At 40.2% G+C, this 27694-nt stretch overlaps 1 protein-coding gene across 5 annotated transcripts in view; it reads left to right on the top strand.

Annotated features, from left to right (window-relative positions):
- Positions 1-27694, top strand: part of OPA1 (OPA1 mitochondrial dynamin like GTPase) — a 78807-nt gene that overhangs the window by 14499 nt on the left and 36614 nt on the right. For 3 of the 5 annotated variants that reach the window (XM_054039329.1, XM_054039330.1, XM_054039333.1), the window contains 15 exons: positions 4844-4954; positions 10384-10437; positions 12448-12552; positions 13711-13797; positions 14576-14689; positions 16754-16834; positions 17321-17395; positions 17632-17703; positions 17802-17901; positions 18582-18712; positions 19367-19439; positions 19532-19604; positions 20128-20243; positions 24787-24851; positions 25555-25631. In XM_054039329.1, coding sequence (XP_053895304.1) covers positions 4844-4954; positions 10384-10437; positions 12448-12552; positions 13711-13797; positions 14576-14689; positions 16754-16834; positions 17321-17395; positions 17632-17703; positions 17802-17901; positions 18582-18712; positions 19367-19439; positions 19532-19604; positions 20128-20243; positions 24787-24851; positions 25555-25631 — 1334 coding nt within the window. The remainder of the gene's footprint in view (positions 1-4843; positions 4955-10383; positions 10438-12447; positions 12553-13710; positions 13798-14575; positions 14690-16753; positions 16835-17320; positions 17396-17631; positions 17704-17801; positions 17902-18581; positions 18713-19366; positions 19440-19531; positions 19605-20127; positions 20244-24786; positions 24852-25554; positions 25632-27694) is intronic. The other 2 variants (XM_054039331.1, XM_054039332.1) reach the window with 1 other exon arrangement.

The raw sequence follows: 27694 nt of genomic DNA on the forward strand, positions 1-27694 counted from the left end.
GGAAGAAAAAGAAAAGGTCATTTGTAATAGTTGGAACCTATGCCATGGTTCTTCATCATTCTGTGTGATTGTGTATCCTCGTTCCCTCTGTGCGATTTGTACCACCCACTTTGTCAGCAAATTTGTAAAACTGTCTTGATCTTTAGAAGAGAAGTAGCATTTTAATGATGAATTCAGTGTTTTTCTCATGCAAAATCCCATGAATAGATTTTAGTGATGGTTAACTTTGTTAGGAGAAAACAATGGCAGGGTCAGTGGAAGGAGGGGTGGTTCTTTGAGCCTGTGTCAGTGTAGATGCTCCTGTAGGTGTGCATGCAGTATTAGTCTTTTGACGATCAGTGTCTGTCTGGGTCACGCATGTGCCTTGGGCCTTGTGCATGCTCCTGTGTGAGGACATAAAGGGTGGAACAGCCATGACCCTCCCTCCATTCATCTCCTACTGCCTGTGGGCAGCGAGATGAAATCCAGCACTGGCTGACCCATTTCTCTGTTGTTGCTCTCTATATCTTATTTACAAATTTAATTGAAGAATTCATTCTTCTAGTCAAATTGGCCCTTCTTGGACTTTCCCCAAACAAAATATATAAAAGAAGAAAAAGGACATTCTCTCTCTCCTCTCCCCTCCCCCTCTGTATAAAGGGGGTTGAGGGTCAGTTCTGACCTGCAGGAAATGACATCCACCAAACTGGAGCCAAAAAAATCATCCTCAGCTAGTGGCCTTTCCAGCAGACACCCCACACCAGGATTCAACAGCAAGGAGTAGAGAAAGACGCTGGCACCAGCTTTCCCAACATCAAAGCCCAGCACCAAAAAGCAGGCCAGACAGAGCAGAAGTATAGCTCCAGGCACCATACCAGGCCATCTCACAAGGAAGGACCTAAACACCAGGCCTCCAGAAACAAATCCCCTACAGTGTCAAGGGCTGAAGCTGCGAGCTCAACCACCTGCACAGCCCAAGGAAGGAATGGCCCAGTACCAGCCTCGCCACCAGTGCCCATGTTGGCAATGAGGAGCAGGCCCATCCCGGTCCTGAGACACATACTGATTGAGGTTTCTGTATCTCCACTGTGGACATCCTTCACACTGAGACCACTGCCAGCACCATCAGTGCCAGCACTGAGGCCACACCCCCCTACCTGCGCTACCATTTGAGGAGATGTTTTTGCTGATATTAAGCCAGGATTTGTCTCCCATACAATCAATTATGAGGGGATCTCACTGAAAGCACTAGAAGCTTCCAGTTCAGAGAGACAGCCCAGGCGAAGCACAAGTGGCAGTGGGCTAGTGGTTCTCAGTCCTCATTGTAAAATGCCATCTTGGCCCTTCAGGCCATAGTTGGGGCTATCCTCACATGTCCTGGAACAGATCTCTCTCCCACACAGCATGGAAGAGGAGGAGATCTCGTTCTCCAGTGTCATCATTAGCCAGGTCTCCCATGCCTGAACCATATGTAGCTCTCCATGAAGAGGTGATATCAAAGGAATTCCAGCAACCTCCTTCTCCACCAAAAGAGCTTCCTTCAGGCTGACCTTTGATGACTTCAAGGTGTTCCAGTACCTTACAGGCTCTTCAACGCCAGCCAGGCTTGCCCTCCCCGTCAATAAGGATCTGCTCGAGCCACGCTTCCTCTGATCAGAGAATCAAGAAAAGAGACCAGGTACCATAAAAAGGCTCTGAACATTTCTGTGCCCATCCTAATCCAAGGTACAGAAAAAAATCCAGGTCTGCAAAGGGCACCTCTAAAGAGGAGAACCCTAAGAAATAGAACCTCTTCAGGCAAAGGCATGTTCCTCCATCTCATTGCAGCTCTGTATCATGAGCTCTCAGGCCCTAGTCACAAAATAGTTTTCTTACATGGGAGAGAGTGGCCCTTTTTCTTGACACAACTCCCACCGGATCGTAAGGAGGATTGCAGCAGTCTTTGCCTGTCCTCCTGTTTAGTCGTACTTTTCTTGCTCTATGGCATTGAGGTTTCTTAAAGTCTTGTTACATGCTTACCAACTGGTCAGAGACCCCAGTCCGACATGGTCCTCATCATTGTCCTTCTAAATCTCAGGAAGCCCCCACCCGCACCTTTGAGCCTCTTTTAGAATGCTCTTTGCACTCTAAGATCATCTTAACTTCGTCCCTCAGTTGATCTCAGAGTTCCACTGAATCAAGCAATTAACTGGCTTGTCTTTTTGTCCCAGAGCCCCACAATGCACTGGCAGAGGAAATGCTACACACTCTGGATGTCTTCAGAGCCTTACTTTATTACATGGGCAGAACCCAACTTTACTTTAGACTATCTCCTCATTTATTTGTAGTCATAAACAGACTGTCCGGGCAGATAACAGTGTATCTCAACATGTCGTCAGATGGCTTGTGTATCTCTCCCCCTTAGTGTTAAGGCCCCACCACAGCTCAGTGCCAATATCAGAAATCTGTAAGGCAGAGACGTGGGTTACCTATTGACCTTTGTTAAACACTGTGCTTTGGAGTTAGCTGACAGGTCAGATGCCAAGGTTGGGAGAGCACTCTGCAGTCACCGTTTGACTGATGTAGCTGCAACTCCTAATTTTCACCATCCAGAGGTAGTTGCCAATCAACTACAGTGGGATTTACACTGACACACATTCGAAGCAGAAAGAAAAGTTACTTATCCTACAATAACTGTTTCTTTGAAATGTTGTCACCAGTGTGGATCCCACAGCTGCATCTGTCCCCACTTCCGGAGTTTTCAGCAGACATGGGTTTTGGATTGTTAGGGAATCTGAGGGAGGGTTGCTGCTGCTCCACCATTTATGCCCTCACAAGGGAGGGTGTGTGTGTGTGTGTGGCTCCGATGGACACTGCTGTTCAGAAGACTCCGAACTCTCACTCATGAGGAGCATGCATACTTATGGTGGGACTCTCACAGACAACAGCATCTCGAAGAACCTCCGTTCCTGGAGGGTAAGTAACCATTCCTTCCTTTTGTTGTCTGTGTGCATTATGGTATTCAAAGATTTCTCTTTCAGTTGTAATGCAGTCATTAAAGACAAGAGAAAGCCAGAGGAAATGTATGTAAAATAATGCTATGGGTCCGATTATAAACAAAGTCTCATTCCTTACACTGCCACCATTTCTGCTTTGAAAAGACAATTACTTAGCCTCAGAAGCTTTTTCCTTAGTTCCCTGGGGAACAGCAGGCCCAGAGAACAGGTATTGCTGCAAGTAATGACAGATTCAACAAAACCTACATTTGATAACATGGACCAGTGTTACGCACTGTGCGATGCCCGTTTAGACACTAACGGGCAAGCTAAGGTTACCACAGCAGCTTTAACTCCATATTTTTCTTCCTTTTGTAGATTCTGACCCTTAATATAATTTTTAAAGGGACACTGTCAAGTCATTTTGAGAAATTCTTTACTTGGTACCAGTAACAACTTTACTCAACAGAATTCTAAAAACATACATTATTTTTCACTTGTTAGCTTTTTTGCGCTTGTTGGACAGTGAAATTTGATGGATCGGTTTCATTTCTGGTTCTCATGCATTAGCATGATGCATTTGTGTTTGGTTTTCCAGCAGTGCAGAGATTTAAAAAAACAAACACAAAACAAAATAAAACAACCTCTCCCCTTTGTATTTATTGAAATATAAATATGAAACTGTTTCTCTTCCTACAAAGATGGATAAAGCTTTTTTTTTTTTTTTTAACCCTCTAATTTAGGTTTTTTTTAATCCATCCATATAGTGTGTGTCTGTGCTTATGTGTAAATGCCTATGTATGTGAGTTTTTTGTGCGGTATATGTATAGTTTGATACTTAAAAAAAAATTCAAATTCTGACATTTGAGGCTTGTTTTTAAACACTAATGTATATTTTGAAACTGGTAATGCTATTAAATGTTTTCTTTAATGAAAATTTAATGTTACATTTGAGCAGAATATTGTTCAAAGACTTTAGTGTTTTTTAAATAGGTTAATACATTTAATATTAATCTCCAACTTTTAAAACTAGTTGTATGAGAAATTCCAGTGGAACTTAATTCACACACTGTTTCTGAACAAATGTGAATTTTTAAGACACACGGCTATTAATAGAATAATTGGGCAAAAGAAAATTAGTCACTTTGTTCATGGAGAAACTTGGAAATAAGTTGAAGATATTAAGCGTGACACATTTCTGCAATTCTGGATGGGTGAGAGGACCTATGCAATTTAACTAGACACTGCCAAGGTGCTATAGAGGGAGAGCTCTCTCTCTTTCTTTCTCCCTATATACCCGTCCAAAAGTCTTTCATTCCTTTAAGTCTGGAGGTTGAGCAGCAGGGCAAATCCTCTTTTGACAAACTATCCAAGCAACTGAGGTATTTAAGAACAAAAAAACCTTGTTTATTCTCAGCAAAGTTGAACGTGTTAACTGTTACACATACAGCTATATGTACAACTTTGTGAAGAACACCCAAACTTCAGGTCTTTCTTATTGAACTTCCTTCTAATTCTTGTTTAAAAAAAATGCTGATATCTGAAAATACTTTTGAAGTGAATAATTGAGGATGCAGTGCCAAAAATCTCCACAAAGTCTCTTCAAACAGGGCTAGTTTAAACCTTTTTTAGGATTTGGACACTTTTTTTTTTAATAGGCTACATTTTAGAATTAAAGTCAATTTGTTCTGTATGACCTACAGGCTGGCCAGCTGTTTCCAGTCCCAGTTGGCTAGTAATAGCTGTTGAAATAGGTTTTCTTTTTTGTTTGAACTGACCCATTCATTCCTGTCTGTCATCTGTTTTTATGTAACGCTCTTTGGTTTAACATTGTTTTCCTCCCACCCCCAATTTTCCCCTTCCTTCTCCTTGTTGTAAACTCGTGGCAGGGCCTGCTTGGTGAACTCATTCTATTACAACAGCAAATCCAACAGCATGAAGAGGAAGCACGCAGAGCTGCTGGCCAATATAACACGGGCTCTTCCCAGCAGAAGCGAAAGGTGATGGTTCAAAGGGCACTATGTACTATATTCATATTAACCAAGTACTTCAGCCTCCTTCATTTGATGTAGAAGAAGCTAATTTTAATCTGATCACAGGCCCAAATAATTATTACAAAAATCTTTTTGCAAGAGCACGTGGTGTTAAACTGGTCCTGCTTCCTGTCGCTCTACCTAGGGTGCCATTAAATGATGGTGGATGTCCTGGGGGCAGTCTTCGAAGTCATTTAACATCCGTTTCTGAAACCTTTGTTTACTTCTAAATTGACCTGTATTTTGAGTTAATATATTTCTAGAAATTGGATTCAGGGAAGACAAAGAAGCCTAGTCAGCCTTAAACTGAGTACATGCTGATTTAGCTTCGCAACTCTGATATCAGATGCTGTATTTATCTCAGACCTGTCCTAGTTCAGTTTATTCCCGTGGGGTGAGAATTCTAGCTAAAACAACCTGTAACATCGTATTAGGATGAAACCATGAACATTAAACTCCCCGATATAGTTGCAGTGATAAACATAGCCCGTGACAAAATTAGTAATAATACAATAGTGAGCATTAGCCGGTTACCAATGTCTGATGGCTAACACCTGGGCAAAATCTGATATTTGTAAATATAAACAATATATTGACAAACACCTGTCAGGAATGGTCTAGAGCATACATAGTCCTGGGGATTGGACTAGATGACCTCTCGAGGTCCCTTCCAGTCCTATGATTCTATGAAACCTAGTTTGTGTCTCAGTAGCTTTCTCTTGCCTAGCTTCCATCGTAAATCACAGTCCAAGCTGATTTGGTGTAGCTATTCTGTTGGTCATCTGTACATTATTTTACTTGGTGCTACAGTTGGATTTTTAGCATTAGCATGTTGCTGACATATTGCTTACTAGATAGGGATAATTTAGTAGTCATGGGTATTTCAGAGCTAATGTTTGTAGCCAGTATAATCACTTCTGTGACTGAAAATACAGTTATCTGTAGTTCCCATGTCCACAGAACCTACAGTTCATTCTGACTTTTCACAGTTCCATAGCTTTGGAATTAACCACTGGATACACACCTTTAACACTCTCTGCATCTGAGGTTGTATCCGAGAGAGAGATGGAGAAGACTTGAAATAAAGTTCTATACATAATGTTGTATATAGCCATGGTTTTCACCAAAGGGCCTGAAGGGGTTTAAAATCCTAAAACAGTTTGCATTTTAAATGTCAGTACTCCAGTCTGTCTCCAGCATCCTTTGTCAAGCTACTGTTAAATGTTAAGCAAACATTCCTTGCCACATTGCAGCTCAAGAACTACCCTTCGTCCTCCTCTGTACAACTATGGGAAAGATGAGTAGTGAGGGGGAGGTATGTTGCTTCATGTTTCATTTTTTAGCTCATTTAGGTAGTGCACCTTTGAGGTTTAGAGAAAATTGACCAGTCCTGCCCTCAGTGAGACAACATGATACATAATAAAGATGCTGGAAGTGTAATACACTGGAGTCTGACTACTCTGAGAAGAATTTGTCCAATAGTACAAGGGTGGCCAGCCTGAGAAGGAGCCAGAATTTACCAATGTACATTGCCAAAGAGCCACAGTAATACGTCAGCAGCCCCCCCATCAGCTCCCTGCCCCGCCCCAGCGCCTCCCGCCCACCAGCAGCCCCGCCGATCAGCGCCTCCCCCTCCATCCCGCCCCGCACCTTCCGATCAGCTGTTCCTTGGCATGCAGGAGGCTGGGGGGCGGAGGGGAAGGCTGGGGAGGTAGCAAGGGCACGGCAGGCTCATGGGAGGGGGCGGGAAGGGGTGGAGTGGGGGCAGAGCCAGGGGTTGAGCAGTGAGCACCCCTGGCACAATGGAAAGTTGGCGCCTGTAGCTCCAGCCCCGGAGTCAGTACCTCTACAAGGAGCCGCATATTAACTTCTGAAGAGCCGCAGGTTGGCCACCCCTGAAAGAGTAGGTTACACAGTCCTTTCCCACTTCCCATCCAGAGCAGTGTTGCTGGTAAAAACCAGGGATACCTTTAGCAGACTAAACCTGCCTGTTTGTTTACTGATTCCTCTGCATAATAAGAGTGACTCCTTCAATTCCTTTGTCAGGTAGCATGCAAAGTCTGTATTTAAGCAGAGCTAGGTATTTTTTTGTCTTGAGCACAATGTGTTAATTTGGCTGTGCTGAAGAGACTACATTCTGAGTCAGAAAGCCAGAACATTTCCACAGAGTAATCCCCACTTTTTTTCTAAAGCCTTTTTAAGAAGAGTTCCTATTTGTGTAGTGTTGGATATATGAAAACTTAAACCGTTGCTGGAAAGGGAATAAAGTATTTGATATTTAAACTTTGGCTCCATTTTTTGAGGAACTAGCAAAGAGTTTATTTTTTCAGGATTAATCTATTTCTACGGAGAATTCCCCATCATTATTGCTCTTTGCAACTAATTCCATGGCGTTGGAATTGCAGAAAAGATTTGATGTCTATCACAGTAAATAACTTAGTCCTGTAAGGGAAAGTCCTAAATTTATGTCCCAAATGCTTGAGCATCACGTTCCTTGTAGAAGTATCAAAGCCAATTGTAACATTTAGATGTGCAGTTTTGTGTGCTTTGGTGCATGCCAGTGGCAAGGAATGATGATGCGTTTTATTTTGCTGCAACTAACCCATTTGTTTTTAAACAAATTGAATGGCTGGGTAAACGGAGCACTTGCTGTACGCACCTTAAAATGAGGATGTAATAATGTAAAGATTCAGTCATTGGGCCAAACTCTGTCTTGGCAGAAACAGGTGCAACTCCCATTGAAATGAACCAAGTTGCTTCCACTTATGCCAGGGCTAAATTTACTCACTTTTCTTTTGCAAGCTGATATGTTACCTGTCTACTTGAAAATATGATTGTTTCATTTCCATTCCTCTAAGCCTGAGTATTCCTGTTCCTTTCCTTTAATAGCTCATTGACATAGTTGTCAGAATGCGTAATGAACAAACCAAGCAGCAGCAGGACTTGCATGCACCATGTTATACAGATCCTCCTCACAGTGATATAAAAATAATTAAACTGCAGAATCTAAATTTCCCAGATTTTCATCTTCAGTATAGAACGGTGGTTCTCAAACGTTTGTACTGGTGCCCCCTTTCACACAGCAAGGCTCTGAGTGTGACCCCCCCTTATAAATTAAAACACTTTTTAATATATTTAACCCCATTATAAATGCTGGATGCAAAGCGGGGTTTGGGGTGCAGGCTGACAGCTCGTGACCCCCCAAGTAATAACCTCGTGACCCCCTGAGGGGTCCTGACCCCCAGTTTGAGAACCCCGGTCTAGAATGTTTGTATAATGTAGATTGTCTATTTTAGATGGAAATTCATAAAAATATTACAAAGAGGGCACCTGATAAGTCATCTATCATTTTTACGCTTGTAATTCTTTCCCTTTTATTGCCCACTTGGCAAATATTATATTTAGCTGAGGGGTTTGTTGTAGAGCAAGAACTCATATGGCTGCATCTCTCTGTGCATTGATGTTTTCAGTGATGCCACTGGGAATTGTTATAGCTCTTAATGTTTAACCGTGAGATGTTCGTGGTTTGGGGTTGTTTTGTGATATGTCAAAATAGTGACAATCGCCCAGTTTTTTAAGGTACTTGGGTACATAAAGATGCCGATAGGTGCCTCCTGGGATTTTCAGATGTTCCAGGACTTTCTTAAATGCTTTTGAGAAGAGGGACATAGCTGTTCTTTGGATGTCTGCATTGCCCAGAAACATTTTCTGTATTTTGTGTGTGTGTGTGTGTGTGTGTTTTCCTCTTTTCTTCTTTCACTGTTTTCTTTGCTTCCTGTCCCGGTCTGCCCCATTATATCCCTGCAGTGCTTTCTATTTGGGTGGGTGGGTAGATATATCTGTCTGTTTAGACATACTGTGTTTTGCTAAAGGCATCAAGCCACCTTCCCTGTGCTGAACTCTTCTTAGTGTCTGTCGTATTCAGGTGCTAAGAGAACATGTTTCCCGTGCTGTTGGGTCCATTGGTGGAAACAGAAGGTGGCCCACTTCCAGTACTTTATTTTCAAGGATCAGCTAATGAATAAGAAAATAATTGGATATAGGGAGGATTGTAATTTGGCATTGCCTATTGCAAAGTTAATACATGGTCATGTGTATCTTATAGGTTAAGTAGCTCCAATAAGGCAGTTGCCATGAAGAACTGGGAATTGTTAATCTGCCAAAAGTTATTATGAAATTAAAGAGTGACTGCATTGGTTTGTGTCCTGTAAATGGCACGTTATCCATGCATTAAGTTGATATTCTCCTTTGACTTCAAGCTAATTCGTTTGAATTGCAAATATTTAGAGTGACTTCATTATCAAGTTGAGTTGAATTTCTTTATATTGATATTATTACTTCATTAACTTTTCATTTATCATTCCTTCTTAATTGTCCATTAGGCTTTACATTAGTTTTAAAATACTTGCATGATGCCTATTTTTAGTATTTTATATTGAACTTGTGACCTTAATTAGGAAGAAACAGATTGAAAGTTCCATCTGTTTTTACTTTCTTTTTTAGATCTACTTTACTTTACAAATTCAGTTTTGAAAGGATTTGACTAGAAATCCCTTCATGTTTGCGCAACTATAGTAAGATCACACTTTAATTCACTGGACACTGAAAAATTTAACATTATGTTCACTCTTCTACATTGTTTCCCACATTTTAATACTGTCTGAGTGACTATGCGTGCTAATGTAAAGCATCCCATCAAGATTGCATACTGACAAATTAAAACAGTGGAACAGTAAAATATACGTAATACTTTTGCACAATACAGTGTTCCTTTTAGAACTTGGCTACATAAATAAATTAATACGGTGCTCAGTTGTGTACAAGACACACAGAATTTGATCCCTTTGACATTTATAAACCTGACAAGAATGCCCTGCATGATCTATAGGATGCTGATAGTTTAGAACGCTTTTATGTATTGGCATACATAGTGGGGAGTAGTGTTGGAACCAAATTGATATGAGTTAGTATTTGCATTTTCAAAGTGCCGTACTAATTAAACAAATAAATATTTAGGCCCAGACAATTCGGCCATGTGACTTTATCAGTCCCTTGGTGGGGGAGAAATTTTCTGAGGAAGCTACTGAATTTTATTTATCATTAAGCCTGATTTCTCAGTATCTGGTCCTGAAGGTGTTAATTTTTCTACTGGCTTGCACAAAGATTTAGACTTCATTTTATAGAATCTTTCTGCTTTCGATGGAACCTTTAGCCACGTTAAATGCCAAATGATTATTTGATTTAAGAACTTAATTGGATTGGAAATGCATGCTTAATCAGATATTTTATGTTTAATAAAGCTTCTGGTTTGGGATTCAATTGAACACTGAGGATAAACTAAACATATGTGCTGTATAACCAAGCAATGGTCGTGATTATGTTTCTTAATATTGTAGGTCTCTGACAAAGAGAAGATTGATCAGCTTCAGGAAGAACTTCTCCACACTCAGGTATGTACTGTAGTCCTGGTAATAAGGAACCAAAATTCAGAGGACCGTATGTGCAAAACTCAAATTTACTAAACAAAAATGCACTTAAGATATCAGACATCTTGCAGAAATTGAAGGAATTTTTTAAAGATTATGTCTGGATCCGAAGCTTCTACAATACAATGGATACTCCATCCTGACTTGGACAATGTGTTAGATTTACCCTTTTTGATTTTAGGGTTTTGTTGATTTGTCTTGATTTTTGATGTTTGTTTAGCTGGCATACTTTTGCTATAGAAAGGAAATTGGATTATACATAACAAGATGACATTTTAATCTCTTAATCCGTGAAATGACATTTCTAGGAGAGACACAAAGCTCTTAAAGTGCATTAGACAATCAAGCACCGGGGATCTGAGTGTGGAACAAGAGAAAGTTCTGTAATATTAAAAAACACAGAAGGTGGTATGCTATTCTGTTTATAGTCACAGTAGAATTCACAAGGACCAGTATGTTTCCATTTCTTCCAGAAGAAGAGTTGCATTGTTGGCATAGACACAATTAGGATATGTGGTTCTCTTATCAGACAAGTTTACGCCAATCAGTAACCATTTCCCTCCCATTTAAAGCTGTTTTTATAAGAGGTGCTGTGATCTCCTTTCAGTGTGAAAAGCTGCAAAGTTACAGAATGTTTTCCTTGGGACATTTTTGTCCATTTATCGATGGACTTTAGCAATCTGAAGCCAATAGAAGTGCTCAGGAAACTATCTTAAAACCTTGAGCCATGCTGACAACTACTGGCAGAGCTCTTCAATTTTCCACCCTTTTCAGATGACCAGCCCTTTTTAATTTTATTTTTTAAACTATAAGGGCTTTAAAAATGCTCAAAAACCTGACATTTTACAACTTCCAAAACTTCCTTTTTCCCCCTTGAGCTGTAACAATTTAAAATCGTCTGCCTTTCACATCAGCCAGGAGTGAATCAGAACAGTTGTTCTAGAAGCTGTGACAGGCAGTAGGGCCACAGTGTTCAGTTACGGACCTAAAGCAGGCTTCTAAAGCCACATGCAGACACTGAATATAAGGATCTTTTTCTTGGTGATAGTGAGCACCCACAACTTCCACTGATATATTAGTGACATCTATGAGAATTGTGGGTGCCCAGCAGCTATGAAATTCAGGCCGCTCATTTTAGGTGTTTAAATATGAATTTAGATGGTCCAAGTTTGAATATTTTGGCTTAGTCCCATGGTTCTAAAATAGTCTGATGCTGGAGGTACCTTTAGCTTCTGATAGCTGAAAAATATACTGTCTAAAGCAGTGATTTTCAACCTGTGGTGTACAGACCCAGGGGTCCATGAGCTGTGTCTAAGGGGTCCGTTAAAGGTTGTCGTTACCATAGAACAGTGGTTTCAACCTGTGGTCCACGGACCATGTCTGATATTTCCAAAGGGGTCTGCGCCTCCATTTGAAATTTTTTAGGGGTCTGCAAATGAAAAAAGGTTGAAAACCACTGCTCTAAAGCATTTTTGTAAAGTGTACGCAATTTGTATCAGAAATACCAGAGAATGTTGATTTCCTGTCCCTGCTTCCCTCGCCATGAAATCCTTCATGGATCATAGTTTGATAACTTCTGGTTTAGGCTCTTGTTACATCCTCTATATCTAGATTCACGAAGAATGGAATATCAAACGAAAGGACATTTTTAATAAGGTCTCTCCTTGTTCTCTCCTATCCCTGACTTGGATGTGTTTCAAGTGTTTTTTTGATTGTTTACAAATTTTCATTTTATTCATGATGGAATGTATAGTCAAGTTGGTTCTTCAATCTGTCATTTTTGAATAGTTTTCACTTGATTATGTAGGATTTTAACAAGCTTTCGGTGGTTAAATATTTTCTGTAGTGTGGAAGGACTTGTTCCACACCACAGAATTTTTTTTTCCATATAATAAAATTCTTAGATAGGGAAAAGTTTGCTGATCTGTTCATACTGTTTTCCATGATAACTTTATTTGTACTACTGTTTTGTAGCTAAAATATCAACGAATTCTTGAGCGCTTAGAGAAGGAAAACAAAGAACTAAGAAAGCTGGTGTTGCAGAAAGATGACAAGGGCATTCATCAAAGGAAGCTAAAGGTACTGTATCCTATAGTTACACAGTCGTCCCTCAGAAGTGTCAGACCAGAATTAGCCCATGGTGCTTCATTAATACTTATTTAGCAATTGGTCTTTTAGCATTCTAAATGGATCTTAACATTTTTAGCTATTGATGAGTGGACTTTACATTTAAGGACACTGGTTAATCAATTTGAATGAACCTCATTTCTAACTGTGCTTTAACTGTATGTAATTACATGTGTTAGTAACTTCATAACAAGAACACAACTGAAGTTACTAAGTATCTTGAAGGTTACACAAATTAAAAGTTGGATTTGTGGTTTGTGTAGTATTATGTAACTAAAATCTACATTATTTTTATTTAATTTATAAAAATATTCTTCTAGCTGTTTGTATACAGTTCTCTAGCACCTCCATGGTTTGAAACGGGACTTTGAAACTTGGCAGAGGGGTAGTTCTGAGATTGAGGAAGTGTCTTTTGATGGCCCCATATAAATCCATGCAGATTTAACTAAGTAAAGAGTTGAAAAAAATCGCCATTTTCAAGTGTTTTGCAGAGTATAGTTTGTTCTTCACTTATTGTCTCAAGGTCTGAGCATTCTATCAAAACTGTGCGTGCACCACTCCTCTGCCGTGTCCCTCATGTAGAGTACTTCCAAACGAGGCACAGACAAAATGGATCTTCCTCCTGGGAAGCAGGAGATCATGAGTTCGTCTCACTTATACCGACTGAGGTTATTAGTTATTGGATTCTCAACTCTTGTGATTGAGCAAACCCTCTACACAAGCTGGAAATTGAACCTAGATCTCTTATATGGAAATCCATCATTCAGTCACTTAATTGCACTGTTTCAGAATCTGCCAAGCAGAAGTACTCGGCTGTGCTGTCTGTAAAATGGGGCATGTCATGTATATGTACCCCATTGTTTCAGTAAGCTAGAAATCCTCCTGCACAGGATATCAGACTGCTTCTGCTGCCAGTTATTGTAGTTAAAACTTTAGCTAAAATGGAAGAGGTCTGAGCTGTGGCACTGGAGGTTTAAGCCTCAAACCTTGATGAGAGTGTAAGCACACAATCATCTTCTCTTCTAGGTCTTCAAGGTGAAAACTGTTGGCATTTGGTCTTAGCTCTTTTAACCAGTTGAGTTTTCTCCCCTGTATTTCAATTCTTTTTAGAAATCTTTGATTGATATGTACTCTGAAGTTCTAGACATTCTGTCTGACTATGATGCCAGCTATAATACCCAAGATCATCTACCTCGGGTAAGTCATTGAAGTCTTAAAGGGTTATGTTACTTCATGATGTAACTACTATAGAGTGCATGAAAAAGTTATAAGTATTGGTTTGCAGACCCCAGATTAAGTGTTAAGGGTGATTTTAATCTTACATGCAGAAAAAACAACCTAGACATTTAATCTAAAGACTTTCATACATCCCAGAATGATAAAAATTAGAGCTAGTCCATTTGCCTGATAATGCAGGACTTTTCCCTATAGTGTAGTTCTGAATGTTTTGTCCATTTCACTTTTAAATGATTGGTCAAACCAGCAGCCTTGAATATGAACCCCTTGAAATGCTGGGTGCTGGTGTCGTTTTTGGTTTTGAATTTCTGCATCCATACATACCACTGCAGTTTGGTACTAATTCAGATCCAGATTGAAAAAGGCGAACTTTCCAATTCATATGTGACCAAAATCTTGCGAGAACAGACCATGTGGCTTCATCACCATTGAACCAAACTCTGAATTAGCCTTGAACCATAGACAAAGCCTGATCCAGATCCAGACACTGTTACTTTGCCCTATCTCTAGTTTTAAATGGCCTAAGTAGAAAAACTTTTGCATGAATAAAATCAGTTGTTAATCTATTAAGGAATTCATTATTTGTGGCAATACTTCTGTTGTCAAAACTAATCAAATATAACCAGCTCTAATAGGAGTTCTCAGTTGGTTGCTACAGTGTATTGTTTAACTAAGCTGTCCTACTGAAGAAACTGCCTTAATTATGAAAAGCCAGTGACTACTACTACTTTCATTTAAGGTTGTAGTGGTTGGAGATCAGAGTGCAGGAAAAACCAGTGTGCTAGAAATGATTGCTCAAGCCCGGATATTCCCTCGAGGGTCTGGGGAAATGATGACACGTTCTCCTGTTAAGGTAAGAAACAGTATCCTAACGGTATTCAAAATATTGTAGCGTATCCAAGTACTATCAATTCACTTAATCTAAGCTAAGTTATCTTTGTTTGAATATCTGATTATTTTAAAGCATTCATCATAAATGTGCTGTTGCATTGTTACTACTGATGGGCTAAATCCTACCAGTACTTACTATCAGGGTGTAGCAGTTACTAATGTGAATGGTCCCATTGATTTCAATTGGGATTACTCACACTAACTAAACACTATGCCTAGATGTATTTGAAGAATTGGGGCTTTAATTTTTAAATGAAGAATAATACATAAATATGTGCTGCTTATGTCTGAACACATTAGTTCTGCCTCATCCTCCGTTTTGATGAATAATATTTTCCTAACTTCCGGGGTGTTGTGAGGAGAAATGCATTGAAAAGATTGTGAAGTGCTGTGCGATATACCAATGAAAAGTGCTATATCAGAGCTGGGGGGTGTTGTTATTAGTTGTATTATTAGTGTGCAGAGAGCTCCTATGACATCAGTGAAGGAAGGTGAAAAGAATCTTTTTAACAAAACTTGCTGAAGGTAAAAAGTTACTAGAAACCGATTGTGCAGATGGAAAAAATAAATAAATAATACTTTTAACTTTCTGCTGTTGGATGAAATGCCACAAATATGAAAATAACATGTGTCTGACTGTTAGGAACTGGCCCAGAGACCAGCAGAGAGGAGTTAACACTATTCATTACTCACACCAGAGACACCCGCTGGTTGAATGAGCACGGAGACTGAACGAGCCTCCTAGTCCTAGAGGCAGTCAGTGCAATCATGGCAGAGACACAGATCTGAAAGCTTGTACAGCCATTGTCCATTCCCAAGCCTACAATTTTGGCACAGAAGTTTTTGGTAAATGGCACAGTGGCGGTGCAGGAAGAAAACTAAAAGGCACAGAAAGGTCACCAAATAATGTATTTTTACCTGCTTTTTTTAACAAGGAAAAGTGATACTTCCCCCTTTTTAAACAAACTGAATCAAATGTATCAAAAATGATGTTTTAATCCTTGTTGCTACTAAGAAATATGACATTAATGCTTTCCTTCCCCCCAAAAATAATGTAAACAGTGACTTTTGTTGGTAGTATGTTTGGTTACAAAAGAAAAGAACTAATGCCAAAAAAGTGTACTGTTTAGGGTGGGGGTGGGTGGGAAATAACTGTGGGCTATATAGTGGGGGTGCTGAAAGGTGAGGCCCAGGAGAGTGGCAGGGAGTTTGGAGAGAGAACCCACCCCTTACTCACCTGCAGCGGCGGCTCCTGTCCTGCAGGGCTGGGCCCATCTCCCCAGACCAGGCATTGTGACCTGACATACACAGTCACAGTGCCACTCTGGTTTAGCATGTTCCTCGTCTCCATCTGGGGGCTCCAGAATGACCCCACCAGCCTGACGCTCTGCCCCCACCGCCTGCTCTCCCCCCTCACACATGTCCAACCTTCCTGAAACCCCTGATTCCCCTTCCCTCCACCATCCCTCTCTCCACCTTACCCTCCCTGCTGGCCAGCCTGAGGCCCTTGGGTGATGGATTTGTCCAGCTTCCTGGACCCAGCTGGTCCCCGGTGCCAAGAGTTGCTGCTGCCTTGGTTTTGGCAGGGGAGGGCCTGACCACCATCATGCGGCATGATGCAGAGTGGGTGCCAGCCTGTAGGGCTGGACCATGGCATGTTCCCTCCCAGCCACATTTTAAAAAGTTGAGGGAGAGGATGGCCCTTTGGTTCCACCATTGCTGGTGCCTCTACCAGGCCCAGCCCCGCAAGACAGGAGTTGCTGCTGTGGGATGTCATGGATTTTATTCAAATTCATGATTGCCATGAACTCCGTGCCAAAATCAAAGCTTTAGTCAGTTCCAAGAATGTCTAAAGGATTTCCATGTAGAGAGCTGTCAATCAAGCACCTTTCTCAGGTAGTACATTCCTTTCAATAATTATGATAAATGTTAAAAACCCTTTTGTTTGTTTTTGGGGGGTTTCTGGCTTGCATATCTTGGCTATTAAGATTTTATTAGTTACACATCTCCTCATCCTAAATATTAGGTGACGCTTAGTGAAGGTCCCCACCATGTGGCTTTGTTCAAAGACAGCTCTCGGGAGTTTGATCTGACCAAGGAAGAGGATGTAAGTACAAGAAATGTCTTGAGATGAATGTAATCTTGATCACATTTTTGTTTGGTAAAATAGATGTCTGTAGTGGGAGTTGCCCACTGAGTATAGGGATTAGAAGACTGTTGAGCAAAGACAGGCACTTTGTTAAATGTTACACTATGTTTCAGTGTCATTGCTATCTAGAGTTAAATGGCAATGAAGTGGGCAATAAGTGTAACAAAGCCTGCTCCCAGGTACACTACTGAGTTTTGCGAGTCCTAGAGCAAATCAGTAAACCTTTCTGTGCTTCCGTTTACCAAACTATAAAACTGATATTCTGCTTACCGGCTTCTCCCGTGTGTACTGAGGCCTAGTCAATGATTGTAACAATGACCTTTGGATAAAGGGTGTTATATGGCTGTTAAGTCATCTTGTTTGCCAGTGTTGATGTCTGTTCTTGAGTATTCAAGTAATATTTGCCCGTGATGAATATAATCTGATATCTTTATGTCAAAACAGCTTGCAGCCTTGAGAAATGAGATAGAGATCCGAATGAGGAAAAGTGTGAAAGAAGGATGCACTGTCAGTGCTGAGGTAAGGCTCCCCATTCATTTCATGCAGAGTCTCATTTGTACTTGTCTCATCAATTATGAGGCTATGTCCAATCAGTTTGTAGCTATTTCAAGATCTTGTACTGTATAAAGAAATGTATTTATACCATAAAAATTGTTCTGTTCTCAGGCAGCATGGTCATCTGACTTCTTATTTAAAAAAAAAAAAAAAGTGTCATACCCCATAGTGAAAAGTTTGATTCCAACTTTGTTTTACAGACCATCTCCTTAAATGTGAAAGGTCCTGGTCTGCAGAGAATGGTGTTGGTAGATTTGCCTGGTGTCATTAGTGTAAGTATAGAGCAGTCAGTTAATACACTCTTACCAAAGGAGAAAATCTTTCATTCCAATCTCTCTTTTTTAAAATATATTCTATTTTTTTTTTTAAGACTGTGACATCAGGTATGGCTCCAGACACTAAGGATACTATCTTTAGCATCAGCAAGGCCTATATGCAGAACCCGAATGCCATCATCCTTTGTATTCAAGGTAAATTAGGACTCTAGACAATAATCAAAATGGCATTTGCTTGTGCTAATTAAAACCTTGCAATGTATTCTTTAGATCATTCATCCAGATTTCTAGAAAAATGACCCTGAACAGAAGTCAGTTCTTAATTTCTCAGTGCAGTTTTAGGAAATGGTATCAGAATTTGCACTGTGGGTCCCACAGTACACTCTGTGATGTCTTTATTTTTTCTTAAACTCATGACATTGTTTGACCCTTTTGCCTCTAATACAAAGAAAGCTTACATTTTTATTACATTTAAAATATAACCAAGACAGTGGTAGTACTGTTTAAACTCAAGATTTCCCCAAAACAGTGTTCCTAAGCTAACAGACAACAGTAGAGAGATTTTTATACTGAGAATTGTCGTGTACTTTTTCCAAACAAAATTTTAGTGAATAGTTTAAAGTCGAGGTGTATTTTAGTTTTGGTGGAAACTTATTTTTATCATTAGTCACCAGGAGGCAAGGATTTTTTGATGCAAAGAACATATGCAAATTTGCACAGCTTGTGCCAAAAGCTAAATAATGAGGGGCATTCTATCATTAATATTTTGAACTTAATTAGCTAAAAATAACTGTAGTGCCCACTGAGTAGTCGAGTTCAAAGTGCTGTATATCATACAATAGTTCTTGAAATAGCATCTTTAAAAATCTTTTCAGATGGGTCGGTGGATGCAGAACGCAGCATTGTCACTGATTTAGTCAGTCAAATGGATCCTCACGGGAAAAGGACAATCTTTGTTTTGACTAAGGTGGACCTTGCTGAGAAAAATGTGGCCAGCCCAAACAGGGTGACTATATAAGCCTTCTATTCTTATGCCACAGCATGAAGAGGGACACTTGTGCAGAAAATTGTGGTGCAAATACAAATATAAAAGTTCTAACTTTTTGGGAAGGTTTTTAAAAGAAAAAGATGTCTGTTTAGGGTATCCAATATGAGGTTTTTATTATTTTTAATCTGCCCAAGTTTTTGATTTTACTGACTTCTGCTATATGACCCTGGTCAAGTAATTTCAACTCTATGCCTTATTTTCCCCATCTGTAAAATAGGTATAATGATATTTACCTTCCTTTGTCAAGTGCTTTTTGATATACGGGAATAAAGTGCTAACTAACTTGCAATTATAATTTAATATTATTCTTTTCAAACATTTATTAGTTATAGGTTTATGTAAGTCTAATTGTTGTAAGAACCTGCAGTCCAGTCAACATTAAATTTCAAGTGGCTTTCTATCTTCTAGCTATGTACTGTGCATTTTTATTACGTTTTTCCTATATTTGTGTCTTTCCTTTAACTATAATTTTCAGAGTGCAGTAAAACCTCTGTGTAATCTCCTAAGAAAGTGTTAGTCCTGCCTAATCTATCTTTATATGTTGTTAATATTGCATTAATGAAATGAGAGAAGGGATACAAGATCAACATATTTTTGTACTTATTTGCATAGATACAACAAATTATTGAAGGTAAACTCTTCCCAATGAAGGCTTTGGGTTACTTTGCAGTCGTTACAGGAAAAGGTAATCAGAGTTCCATGTCTGGTTCTTTTCTATTTGTTGATACAGAATCAGTGTCTAAATGGAATTGTTGTGGCACTCTCTCCTTTCTCCAGGAAACAGCTCTGAAAGTATCGAATCTATTAAAGACTATGAAGAGGAATTTTTTCAAAATTCAAAACTGTTGAAGTATGTTGCTATTTATACTTTATATATAAGTGAATCTCATCAATAAATGCTAGCATGCATTCCCGGAGCTTAACTTTGTTGCAGACTTGTAGTGTGAAAACACTGTGTGTATGTTGCAATGTCTGCTAATCCTCAAAGCTTTGGGTGGCAAGGAGAACTATCCTTTCAGACGTACAGCTGTGCGGTCCACCTTCAGTGAACTGAAGAGATTCTGCTGACTTAGCAAACTTACACTTTATCTGCGGAAAGAACTATGATTCATGCTGCTTAGACACTGAAATCCCAAACTTCCCCTCTGGGGTTACAGGGTACATGGTTTTTTTTTCTCATAATTCAAGGAGAACTCCAAATACAATTATGTACACTGGATATTTTGTGGAGAGAGTCAAGGTTTTAGGATGATGCATGTTCTTGTGTTAATTTGTTCTTCAGTATAGAAAGCCAAGATTTATTCCTGGAGTAACAGCCCTGAAAAGACACTTTAAAAATACTGCTATGTACAGATGTCTCTCTCTCTTTACAGGACGTGTATGCTGAAGGCACACCAGGTGACAACGAGGAACCTAAGTCTTGCTGTGTCAGATTGCTTTTGGAAAATGGTGAGAGAGTCAGTGGAGCAGCAAGCAGATGCTTTTAAAGGTAATACCCCTGAAGGCGAAGCCTCATAGTATTGGCTAGAGTTAGCCATAATGTGTCCAGGAACTTTGCAAGTTTCCATTGCACAGCTCTATGAACGATCTGTAATTCCAGTGTTTGGCATCCTCTGGCCTGCACATCTCTCCATAAATCCTTAATAAGAAGTTGCCATGTCATGTTGCCTTGGGGATCTCAAGTGAAGGATAGTTCGTGGCACAAAGGTCTCAACTTTATTAAATAAATAACAAGAATGTAAATAAGTGAAGGAGAGAAATGAACATAGCTGCTTGGCCAGAACATGAGCTTCCCCTCATCCTGATTGGCAGATCTAAAGCTCAAAATGGCTTCCTGGCAAAAAGACCCCATCGAACCCACCCACGACTGGACATGTGTCTTGCACCAAGCCACGCTGCTGTGTGGGACAGAGTCCAAGTGTTCTCTGCCAGTGAGCCTTTCGATGAATCCCACAGTGTTGGGAAATATCCTAATTACACACTGACTGTCCCAGCCCAAACAGACGAAAAAATGTATCCGCCTCCAAAACCTGCATCTGCTTCAAAGACGTGACATAATGTAGTGGAACCGGTGGAAACCTGACCACAGTTCTGGCTTGACCTGAACAGAAAAGAGAGCACAATGGGGTGTTAACATCTCGACATCATACCTTCAGCAATGAAATGCCAAAACAATCTCCCCGAAGAGAACCACTGGGCATATTCCCTGCCCTTGTTAATGGACGGATAGGAGGGAAAACCTTGGTGCAGTAGTAGGAGGAGAGATTGAATGGCCCTCTGCTTCTCTTCCAGTTCAGCTAAGAACAGGAACTCTGTCCTTCCCAGCCAATAGTGGTCTGTCTGCACTGCAGCTGGCAGCGAGCCTCCCAGCCCAGCTAGACAAAAGCGCACAAGCAGGGCTCGAGCTAGCACACTACAAATAGCAGTGGGGTCATTGCAGCTTGGCCTGGAGTTGTGTATCTCAAGCCCACCCAATCCCCTAAGCTTAAGAGGCAACATCCGTACTGCTGTTGTAGCATTCTCGCTTGAGCCGCAATAGTGCAAACCTGTCTGCTCGAGCTGGGAGTCTCACTGTCAACTGCAGTGTAGACATACCCTCAGAGGGCTCCTTAGAGCCAACGGAGCAACCTTTGGCACAGCCTGACACCAAGCTGGGCTGTGATAAGTCAGGAGGAGTAAGAAACCCCTGGCCTCCACACAGGAAACCTTCAGGAAACCCAACAGTCTCCACTGCCCTATGAGTCTGTGGAAGGTGGAGATCTAAAGGGGTAATAGTCCCAACATAACAGCCTGATTTGCCTCAACTATTCTTGTTTCTCGTTATACTGGAAAGGTCTGTTGCTGTGTCAGCAGTGCAGTGTAAAGGCAAGAACACAGAATCAGTGTTACGACATACATTTTCTGTTATTGGGATGGCTCTCTCTGGTCCTGCACTTCCTCTTTTGTGCTCAGCGTCTCTGGTTCCTCTGCCTATGGAGAAATCTCTCTTTTCCGGTACAACTTTAATTGATTGACACGATAGAATTTGTCTACTTTTCTTTTTTCCTGTTTGATCCTAATTCTGTATACAGAGGAATTGAGTCTATCCACAATATAGTGTGGCCCATTCCATCAGTTACATAAATTGTGTTTCAATACAGCATACAGTAGGAGTATAACCTGATCTCCAGTTTCCCAAGCGTTCTGTCTTTGGTCTTTATCAAAATAGGCTTTTGCCTTCCGTTTAGACTTTCCCAATTTAACAGCTACCTGCAAGTGAATCTGATTAAGATATTTCTGTAATGCTTGCATATAGGTTTCCAGTTTAACTTCTTCTAACTGTGTGCTACTGGTATGCCACAAAAGGTCCTCAGGCATTCACATAGTTCGCCCAGTCACCACCTCAAAGGGTGTATGATCTGTGGAGGCAGCTGGAGTTGCCCTGAGTGCCAGTATAATGAGTGGAATCAGGGTATCCCAATTGCGTCCATTAGCATCTACCAGCTTCTGCAGCATTAGTTTGATGGTGCGATTTGTTAGCATTGCCATCCCTGATGATTGAGGCCTGTATGGCATGTGCAATTTTTGTTGCACTCCCAACACCTGTGAACACCTGCCCAGTAAAATGTCTTCCTCTGTCTGACTCTACCTGAGCAGGGAGTCCCCAACGAGAGAAGACGTGTTCCACCAAGATTTTTGCCTTTAAAGGAAATTCTTCCACTCATTTAGAGACCGGGTCAATAATAACAGGAAAATGTTGGTTTCCTCTTTGAGTTTTTGGTAAGGGTCCCACAAAATCAATTTCCAAAGCTTGCCAAGGACTCTCGTACATTTGAGATCTTAAGGGAGCGTTTCTTTTTTGTGCGGGTAGGATTATTCTGAGCACAGACCAAACAGTTCTCACAGTACTGTTGCACATCCATCCTCATGCCTGACCACCAACCTACGGAGGTAAGTCGCTGCATGGACTCCGGGGTTTCCTTCTGATGGTGTGTTGTGCACCAGGCAGATCATTTCCCTGCGCAGCTGAAATGGTACAACCCACACTGGGAAATGCTCTCCAAGGTACATCAACACTCCTTCATCTATGTACAATTCTAATTCATGCTTTTTACATGGGGAGCTCTGTGTCAGTGAAGTCCAGATTCCTTGTTTGTCATCTGACTGAGACAGCTGCCTAATTACCTTCACCATTTCTTGATCCTTTCCCTGCAAAGCTTTGAGATATGGAACTTCTATGCTATGCTTCTATGCTAAATTGTTCCTTTGCTGCGCCTGCTGGGACCAGAGCTGGGCTTGCCATGGGATCTGTTTGCTTAAGTTCTTCCCATAGAATCCCACTACAAGCTCCTTTGTTAGCCAAGAAATCGACATGATGGTTTTCCTGAGCTTATGGTTCAAGTTTGCTATGGGCTCGCACTTTCTGGACCACAGATCGCTGTTCAGGAGTGGACACTTGTATAGCTAATTTGCCAATAAACTGCAAAAGTGATGCATATTTGAGTGGAGCCATGTCTGAGGATGTAACTGAATAAGCATCCCATACTGGTAAAAATTCTGAGTGAGTTACACACCCAAGCTGAATCTAACAAAATGATAGTAGGATGGCACTCAAGTAAATGGATAATAAAATGAACTAATTGGCTACATGTTACAATACCACTTTTGAAACAGGTGGCATTTGTTTAGAAGATATTAAATCAAGCTGTAACTGAGAGTTAAGTGTTGATTAATTTCCTTATGTGAAAGTAGAAAGTGGGGTACATTTTAAAGGGAATATTTTTCTGCAGTGAGTTGGAGCAGAGCAGACAATGGATTGGTTGAGGAACTTTAAATGTCTTTGATAAACATTAGATTAGCTGAACTTTTAATTAGACAGACACTAGATAGTTTAGGCCTAATATTTTACCTACCTTCAAATTGTTCCTATCTGGTGGCAGTCTGCCCCGAACGATAGATATTGAAGCATTTATAGAACAGTCCCCTCAAACACTGGTAGATTCAAACCAACACTGCCCTTTAGTAGTTCTGTGCAATAGTGCACTGACTCTGTGCCAGCAGGTGACTATCAAACTCTGTTCCCAAAGCTGGGCTCCCATAAGTGATGCCAGTACACAAACAGCTGCTACGGTGATGTTCATTTTAGTTACAGTCCAAAGCCTTGCCTAGTTGGGGCAGGGGTGAAAGGCGGGGAATGACTAGATTGGAAAACCCTCGTTAAGGACTTTGTTGGGGCTTAGGGTCTTGTGCTTGCCCTCTGTTGGAGTGAATTTCACCCAGTGTTAGGACCTGATCCTATTGCCATTGAAGTTGGTGGGAGACTTTTCTGGGACTTTAATGAGAGTTTGATTGACTTTCTACCTAGGGAATAGAATAGAAGGTAAGAAAGCACTACTAACAATGGAGAGTTAAAAACAGTACTGTTTAATAGCACCTGTTGAAAATAAGATCTTACAACATAAATTTGAAATGTTAATAAGCTTCTTTAGATCATCTGAATAGAAAATGATGGGTAAAAAGAAAAATTATAAAACTGTACATTATTGTGAAACTGTTTTGATGTTGTGCTTTCCTTTTTTTCGTGTTCCATAACTCTTGCAATTAGTAACTTTTTAAAATGGATTGAGTAATTATGAAATGATAGTTAAAGCCACAGAGAAATCATCTGCTAAATGCAGTTTCAGAGAAATGCATTTGCTTAACATTAAAGCATGGAGGTGAAGGGCAAATTTTAGAACAGCTTCAGATAATGGAACTGTGAGCTGTCATCATGTAACCATTGGTCACTTAATAGCTTTATGATCAAAAATGCCAAAATTTATTCCCTTTCTGTTATGGCCTTTCAAATTTGCCTATGCCTGAAGAATAAAATGCATGATTTTTCTCAGTCACTTGGTTTACTTGAAATGTCAAATGCAAGATTGATTTGTCACAAATAAGTTTCATGGGAATTTAAAGAACAGGTGAGTCCTTAGAATAGCCAGGCACTCTAAACAGATTATAACGGAGTCTTAATAAATGTATATCTCTGATTCTTCTTTTTCTTTCTCTAGCAACCCGTTTTAATCTTGAGACTGAGTGGAAGAACAACTACCCCCGGTTGCGAGAGCTTGACCGGGTAAATTCCATTACACGTTTCCTGCTATGTTAGAAAATGTTTATTCAGATTATGGGTTAGAAATGATGAGTCTTGTTCTCATTTGTACTATGGCTCCTTTGCTGCGCTCTGGCATTGTAAAGGGAGGGACACTGAAGGTGGCATAATTTACTTTTACATCACTTTTAAGGCCTCTTTCAGCTACCAGAACTATGTAAATTGACCTTAGTGTAAATGAGAATCAGGCCTTATGTGATATGAAATCAGTCACTTCAAAAATGTAGTCATTTGAGTTTCACAAAACAGAAGTCTCAGTTTTCAAATTGCTGCAGTGCTGTTAAAATCTAACAAGGAATAATGTTTCTTTGTAATCATGTAGATTGTTGTTCTGTCAACTCTTCCTGTCTTCTCTGTCCTGGTAGGAAGACAGGATATTGTAATAATGATCTTTTTCTCTGAGTTCTTTGTAAAGGTTCTTGAATATTTTAATACCCAGCTTGCTCACAGGAATGGAGCAGCTGTGCAGAGAGCAGAGCATGATACACTAGGATAGCGTGTTACAAGCGTAAATGCTGGCCAGAACCCAACTGGAAGGTTTCGATTTAGGTTTACAAGCCATGAAAAAGTATTCCTTTGCACCTCATAGAAAATTAGTCTAGACATATTCAAGGTAAAGTCATCATCACAGAGTCTTCACTGACTTTCATACTTGTCTTTTGCATAGAATGAACTGTTTGAAAAAGCGAAGAATGAAATCCTCGATGAGGTTATAAGTTTGAGCCAGGTCACACCAAAGCACTGGTACAGTAACTATTTAGTTTCAAATTTGTTATATGTTCCTCTTCCAAAAACAGATGAGGGTTTTTTTCATTTATATTACAGATTTTTGTTTAGATTTAAAATAAAAAATGGTAATTACAGCTGAGTCTCATCTTATGCACATTTAACATGCGCGAATTCAGCTTTGCGCGGTCGGCACAAAAAAAAGAGAAAAATAACAATTTAAATACTGTATCTGTAGTGCGGGCCATTCCGCCCACCATTACACTCAATGTAATTTTGACTTTACGTGATTTTCGCTTTATGTGCTGACAGTGGAACGTAACCCCAGCGTAAGATGAGACTCGCCTGTATTGCCTAACCTTCTGATAGTGATTTCCTTTGTCCGCCTTTCTGCCAAAACATGTTTCTTGTTCTAGATCACCAAACTTGGTCAATATAGTACATTTTTTCTGCCACCTAAGGAAGAATTGATATAACACACACGAGATGGTTCCAGGAGTGAACATGAACATGCAAAGCAAGGATGCTTTTAAGCTTTGATAATGACTCAACAATTGGTCATGTTCTCATTTAATATGAATTTTTGTAATCCCCCTAATCTTCCTGGTTTGGGTTACCACAAATATGCTGAGAGAACACGTGTGTGCTCATATATGCATCCTTGAAAATATTAAGTTCTGTATCTTCTTTGAGAATCAGAGATTTGGGGGTTGAAAGACCAGATAATTCTTAGCCCCAAAGTTGGCTTAACGGTCCCTGTGACAGAGTGGTAGGTATGAAACCCTGAGTCAGCACTCTGTTCACAGGCGCTGCTGGGTTTCATACCTAGCACTCTGTTCACAGTCCCTTTGAGGATTCCCTCTACACAGAGGACTCCTTGGCTAGCGCAGTCACTGTGTTACATCCTATCCATGTCCTGTCCCAGTAAGACTGGTGAAGCCAGGTGAAAGAGAGCGAAGCCCAAACATTCCTACATTCTAGCGTCAGCCACTTTTGCACCCTTTACCTCCTGAACTGCAGCTTGGTCACGGTTTAGAATCTGGGCAAATACTAAGAGTCCAGTTCATTAAAGAAAACAATTCCCTTAAAACACATCTAGGCCCATGAATGCTTTCTGTGCAGAAGATTTTTCTGAGTTCATATTCTGGCCTACGGTTTCAGAGTTCAGTGCATTCTTTGGGTCATCTGACCCATCACTTAGCTCTTCTGTTCGACCAGTGTATCACATGTGTGAAATACCAGTATTGCTATACTTGTGATCTGTCAGAAGTTAATGTGTCACCACCATGTTCCAATTTTATTATAAAGAGTGCACTATAGATGATAGGGAAACTTGAAACCTGGGCCATAAAAACATCCTTGTGTGAGCCATTGAGTGCAGAGTGATATGCATCAAGTGATCAGTGCATCTGACGTGATAGTGACAAGTTGCTGAGGACTACACATTTATTTTATCATACGTTAAAAATTTCCATTATGTCCTGGGTAGGGTTGATTGGTTGATCTGATGAAAGTGGCATGACAATAAGGAAAATCTTGAGATTGCATTTGCTCATAGTCACCAGATCTGCCCCACTCTGTTCCTTACAATGAGCCACAAACACCAGGCCTGATGGTTCCCGCACTGGCTTAAGCAAAAGTACCATTCAATGTTGTCACTCTCAGTAGCGGTGTTGTTCTTGCTCAAATAAATGAGTTTGTTTGAATGATGAAGCAATTACCTTGTTTTGAATAAAAGCTTTTAAGGAAACCATCATTTTTGCCAGAGACCACAGTAAATTTTATTTACTGATAGGAAAGAATTCTGGAAAATTTACTACTTTTTAAATACTTGTTCTTTTTAAGTTCCTATGAATAGTTTTACAAGCTTTGAAAACCTATTTAAGCCAAAAGCCTTTTCCAGCTTTAAAGAATTGAGTGACTTCAGCCCCGTCTATATTGACTTGGCAGGCAGACAGTTTTGAAGTTACCACAGTTGGGGAGAATAGGGATATTTTAATAAAAGTGAAGCACAGATTTGACTTATCATTATGCTAGTGAGATGAAAGGAGCTGAAGTGACTCTTCTGAAAAATTCCTCAG

Source organism: Malaclemys terrapin, chromosome 9 (genome assembly GCF_027887155.1).
Source record: "Malaclemys terrapin pileata isolate rMalTer1 chromosome 9, rMalTer1.hap1, whole genome shotgun sequence".
Classification (NCBI taxonomy): domain Eukaryota; kingdom Metazoa; phylum Chordata; order Testudines; family Emydidae; genus Malaclemys; species Malaclemys terrapin.